This window comes from Branchiostoma belcheri, unplaced genomic scaffold (genome assembly GCF_001625305.1).
Source record: "Branchiostoma belcheri isolate BF01 breed outbred unplaced genomic scaffold, Haploidv18h27 scaffold383, whole genome shotgun sequence".
NCBI lineage: Eukaryota > Metazoa > Chordata > Leptocardii > Amphioxiformes > Branchiostomatidae > Branchiostoma > Branchiostoma belcheri.
Genome location: NW_017804002.1, coordinates 85,179 through 91,125, shown reverse-complemented (window position 1 = coordinate 91,125; position 5,947 = coordinate 85,179). Strand labels below are relative to the sequence as shown.

At 40.2% G+C, this 5,947-nt stretch overlaps 1 protein-coding gene across 1 annotated transcript; it reads left to right on the top strand.

Moving 5' to 3' along the window:
* Positions 1-511: 511 nt before the first annotated feature.
* Positions 512-2,543, top strand: LOC109476631 (tyrosine-protein kinase SRK3-like; the record flags this gene model as incomplete). The annotated part of the gene is made up of 3 exons (XM_019777635.1): positions 512-735; positions 1,234-1,368; positions 1,729-2,543. Coding segments are annotated over 3 exons (759 nt in total), but the record flags the coding sequence as incomplete, so codon positions are not given.
* Between the last annotated feature and the right edge of the window lie 3,404 nt (positions 2,544-5,947).

Genomic DNA, 5,947 nt, shown 5'->3' with positions numbered 1-5,947 from the left:
AAAAAAATTATTATCTTATTCCAATGATAGAAAATTGTTGCCAACAATATTTTAGGACAAGTCACCAAGTTTGGTCATTCTAGCCCTAGCCATTCAGACGCTATGTGACATCAAAGTTGGCGCGGGCACTTTTAGCCCCCCCCCGGTCTAGATAGGGTTAAATGTCTAAATGCTCCGAATTCTATCATGGACTGAAAAACACAATCTCGTCCTATTAAACACACTTTACAAGGAAGATTATTGATTGTTATATAGCAATAGATGCCAATTACTTTGTACAATTGTTGTACGATGGAGTTTATATGTTTACTGAAGAAGACTAGTGTGACTGGTCGAAAGCTCTAGGTAAGATAACTTTTTTGTGTTGGATCAAAAGTTCTAACTTTAAACATGTAACTACCAACACAGATGAACTTCCAGGTTTACTTGTTTATGTTTGCTGACCATGTTCATACATGTACCTTCATTTTGAACGTTTTGAATTGCATGTTGTTTTTTACTTTCTCTCTCGAAACAGACGTACATTTCCCAGGCTGGTTACGTGCACGGTGACCTGGCCGCCCGGAACGTGCTGGTAGGAGAGAACCTGGTGGTGAAGATCGCAGACTTCGGCCTGACGACAGACATCTACGAGCGAGGCTACCAGCGGCAGGACGCGGAGCAGAAGATCCCCCTGAGGTGGATGGCACCGGAAAGGCTGATGCGAGAGGGCCGGTACACCAGCAAGAGTGACGTGTGAGTGCAGCTACTGCTTTGGTTTTGTCCTTCCCATGTACATTTTAGGTTCCTACTGTAAATATATAATCTGGCAACAAAACTATGCAAAAAATTGCCTCAGTATAAATTCTGATACATGATAACCATAAAGCCATTACAGAAACTGCATTGAATCGTTACAAGGATAATCTTCCTTGCATGTTATCAATTGCAGAAGAAGAAGTATTGCTTTGTGATTTTAGAATCGAATATATTTGCACAGATCTAGATACTCTTGATATGTTGAAAGCATTTTGGGACCAGCAGTGGGTATTTGAAGCAGGAACATGTGCCTCAACGCTGCACGTTATCTCCTGTCAGCTTTAGTAGAATTATTACATACTTTAAATTTTGCCAGTGGAAATCCACATGATAAAGGTAGATCCCTATCATTACAGTACTGTTAATCTAGGTATACAGCGTTGCTGCCCATGTTGCTTTGCATAATCCATGATCAAATCTAATTTTCACGCCCAGTTGGTCCTTCGGAGTGGTGCTGTACGAGATCGCTACGCTAGGGAACGTGCCCTATCCGGGTCGGGAACGCACGCTCCTGGAGGAACTCCGCACAGGGTACCGCGAACCACGCCCGCCTGGCCTCAAACAAGAGCTGTACGTAAAAGAAAATTCTTTTTGATTTCATTTGTTTTTTCACTGATAATTCAAAACGCATGGTGGTTTCTGGAGGCCCTCTCCACATATAACAGTGCCAGTAATGAGATGTGAAAAAAGACAAAAACCAATTTAAAGACAAATGGTAAAACATAAAGCTCATGGACACAAATTACATGTTTGATTAAGATAGAGATCATCGTGTTCCTTACTAGAAGGGGAGTGCACTAAATTATGTTGAATAGTTACTCTTTTTTTCATGCATAATGGCGGTGACAAAAACCCTGTGTTGTTGGTCTACTCCATTTAAAAACTTGTAACATTGCCAATCACCGATGACTTACACAATAAAACCAATAGGTACGACATGATGCTGCGGTGCTGGCAATGGGAGGAAGACGATCGCCCAGAGTTTGAGGATCTTTACGAGGAGCTGGACGCCGTGGTAGAATCCATGGCCGAGGGGTATGTAAAACCCGGTTCCGGCTCCCCAGTGGGGGGTCCGAATGAGGCAGCAGAAGCTCTTGAAACCTCGTACGACGTCCCAAAGTCGGGCCGGATGGGGACGCAACTCCACGTCACTGCAGACGTCTACATCAGCGAAGATCGTGATGAAGTCGACTCACTCGCGTCCTCAAGTGCAGAATCCAGTTCCGTACTAATAGAGAAGGATGTGGACTCTGATAATGATGTCCAAGTTAACAACTGCAAGGCCACGCAGCAAGACACCCTCTTAGAAAGTGAAGATCACGACCATTAACAAGTGGAATCCTCCCAGGCCACCGGGTGCAGTAATTTTGGATACCAATATCGAACAGTTCCGCCGACTCCGAGGTGCCAGTGACAACGAATGCACAGAAAAATGAAACCCCGACTATAATTGAGCACAACTTCGGTGATGCTGAAGAAGAAAAGCTGAAGCCTCCAACAACAAGTACATATGGTAGTAGGAACTGTTACTGTCCTTTAGGTTGTGGCAGGGCGGGGGCCAATGTACTAGAGAGCTTTACACGCTTTATCTAGTAGTAGAGTTTGAATTTTCCTATGAGTATTGTTTGGCTTTGAATTTTCCTATGAATATTGGTTACCTGGATGCCCAACCTTCATCAAAATATCTGCAGGTTGTATTACTGTTTTGTGAATGCATTTATGAACACGGAAAATGAATCTCTCATTTATATGTGACTCACTTGTGGGGTCGTGTGGCGCAGTCGGTAGCGCGTTCGGCTCACACCCGAGAGGTTGCGGGTTCGAATCCTGCCCATGTCACCGATCTTGTGCCCTTGGGAAAGGCACTTTACACAACTTTCCTCACTTCACTCAGGTGTAAATGAGTACCTAGCTTCGGTTAGGGACGTCCCTCGGATAGGACGTTAAATGGAGGTCCCGTGTTTGGGAGAGCCACACCCCACGCACGTAAAAGAACCCACCGCACTTATCGAAAAGAGTAGGGGACCTTCCCGGTGTGAGTGGTTCAAACCTTACTGTCTGGTCTCAGGTTTGACATCTTGTAAAAGTGATAGTCACCTGTTATGTCAATCCTTCCACAAATGTGGTAAATCGTCATAAATAAATAAATATATTGCCAACATATTTTGAATGTTGAATACTATCATTAGTTGATGTACAGCTTGCTGCACATGTTTTCTTCTGGATAATTTCTTTGTGAAAGAAATACTAAACAGAGCAAAATAAACAGAGCAGCAGTATAGTTTGTTAGGAGAGACGTGAAGGTTAACATTAGGAATGTGCTTTGGAATTGTTACCTTTCAAGTCACCATTTAATACATACATATCTATATATATATATATATAATGTATTATCCTAGAAGCTGCAATGGTATATGTATCAAATAGGTGTCGCTTTTGCATTGACGCTGTTACTTAGCAACATCATTGGTTAGTCACATCTTAAGAACCCAAAGAGACAGAAGAAGGGGAGCAGATGTTATCATCGTTAACCCTAAACAGTACACCTGGGGTCCTGTTTCCCCCATTTATAAAAAAAATTATATCTGATTTTCTTTTGGGGTCAGCTTTCGATCGTAATGTATACACTGGCGTTCTTATACATAACCTTATTTCCGTTTTCATATGTTTTTATGCACTTATCGAATGGCTACCGAATTTTCATAGAATGGTGTAGTAATAGAATTAAATTTAAACAACTTTGGTGTAATTATGACGTCAAATGACGTCAGAGCTAATTATATGGTCCGCCATATTGAATTTTGACCAATGACGTCATCAAATTAGCATATTCTATTAATATTATATGATTTAACTTATCTTTAATTCTGTAAGATGTTATTAATGTTAGAAAGGAAGTGTAATTTGATATACAACCCAGAAATTTTTTATGTTTAAACCAAAATTACTGATATTTACACATTTTTAAAAGCATACAATGTGACATTCTATCCCTCAAGACAATACATGTACCAATACTCTTTGCTTCCTTGCGCACCTTTAGAAAGGTTCCTGTACTTGTGCTTGTCCAGGGTTTGTTTGTTTGTTTATTGAGATCTCCATTAGTATGGAAACTCCATACTATTCTTCCTGGAGCCCAGCAACATAAAATGAAATAACAATATAATAATAATAATAATAATTGCTTTTAGCAATAAGGCCACAACAAGTAAATTTTATGGATGACATCCGCGCGCGCATTAATTTTCGCCTGATTTTGGAAAAAAAAAATTTTGTTGCCTTCTGACAGTGGTCAACATGCCGAAAATGGGCAAATGTGTCTGTTGCCATGCCGAAAGGTGGATGGCAGATAACTAGGAAGAGAGGAGATAAGAAAAGGCTCTAAAATTTAATGTTAGTTTCTTACTTTGATGCAGTGATATGTGATGCTGGCTGTGCATATGTGATGTTCCTACTGAATCAAAATTATAGTACAATGATTGAGTCAAAATTTTACATTGTAGGAACCTTGTTTTTTTCGGCCCGCCTTGTTTTTTTTTCGCCCGCTCGCATTAGATCTGGAGTCTGCGGAGGATGTCATCCATAAAATTTACGTGCTGTGGCCTAATAATAAATAAAACATAACAGTTACAAATCATACTGAAACTAGAGTTCCACGATCTCATACCTTCGCCAAATGATGTTAATCTTTATGGCTGACAAATTATAGATTATTCCGACTGATTGTGCAAATAGGATCCTCCTTTCAATGGATTATATCACTTTATCATATTGTCAACCTTAAGACAGTCTTATATTAGCAAACAGTGCCATTTTAATATTTCCTCATAAATTATGCAAATAAAGTCCAGATTTGAATACCTTATGTTTAATGATGTTTGCCTTCACTGAACTTTCAAATACCACAAGTATGACATTCCAGGCAGTTATCATTACAGAATTATAACATTTTCTAATTAATTATGCAAATTAAGTCCTCATTTCAATAATCAATATCTGCATGTGTTTCTCTCCTACTCAATAACCAATGTCATAAGCTTCAATAGTCCTATCATGAAATGCAGCTGATTTATAGAATTTCCCCATAAATTATGCAAATCACATCCATATTTGCCTAATTGTCACGTAATTATATCAAGCATCGCATAAGCTACCTACATACCAAACATCACGACGATCCGTCAACCGGTTCTTGAGTTATCCTCTTTTGAATATTTTAAAACAGATGCCCTGCAGTTCCAGATGCCCTGCAGTTCCAGAGCAAGCCGCTAGGGGGCCCAAACTTACGTGACTTCTTTCCCAGCACAAGAGCTACCTACCAACCAAATTTCGTCACCCTAGCATGTCTGGATCGTGAGATATCAAAACCGCAAGTTCAGCTGCAGTACCATAACAACCCGCTAGGGGGCCCAAAATCTAATCATTTTGAGCTCTCATCAAGACCTACCCACCTACCAAGTATCAAGATAAGCCATCTAAGCTTTCTCGAGTTATGCTTGTTGACAGACAGACAGACAGACAGACACACGGCCAGGAAAACATAACCTTCTCCAATTCTTGGCGAAGGTAATTATAACAAACTTGAAACAGAATCAATCATCACGGTGGTAAAATCTGGGCTGCAAAGTTCCCACATGTCATAGAATCCGAACTGTGTTCGATGGTGTTCGATCTGGGCAATTCGAATCGAACCCGCGTTCTATTTCGGGGTCACCTGCGGTCATTTACTATAAAGCGGCAAAACAAGCCTTTCTGCCTCCGTGCATTGCAACAGATAAAAAACAACACTTTTCTATAGATACAAACAGTTTCCTGGACAATACATGTCCGCTATCATTTTTTTTGTGGACATGTAACATGTAGCGAAGCTACTGTCGTATCCTTGGGTGACCTTGAATACTGTAATGATTCTTTACGCAAGTATGAATAACACAATGCACACTTTCTGGCGATATGACATGTCTCCAAAACTCGTTCAAACCTGGAAACATGGAGAGTCAAACATACCCCATTTACGGCTCAAAATGACCGTAACGGTTGTCCCGAAAATCGTGTTTTAGGGATTTTTGACAAATGGCCTCAATTTTGAATTATGGGTAATTTAGTGAGAAAAATGTCAAAAAATGTCATTTTTTCACCAATATGTCGA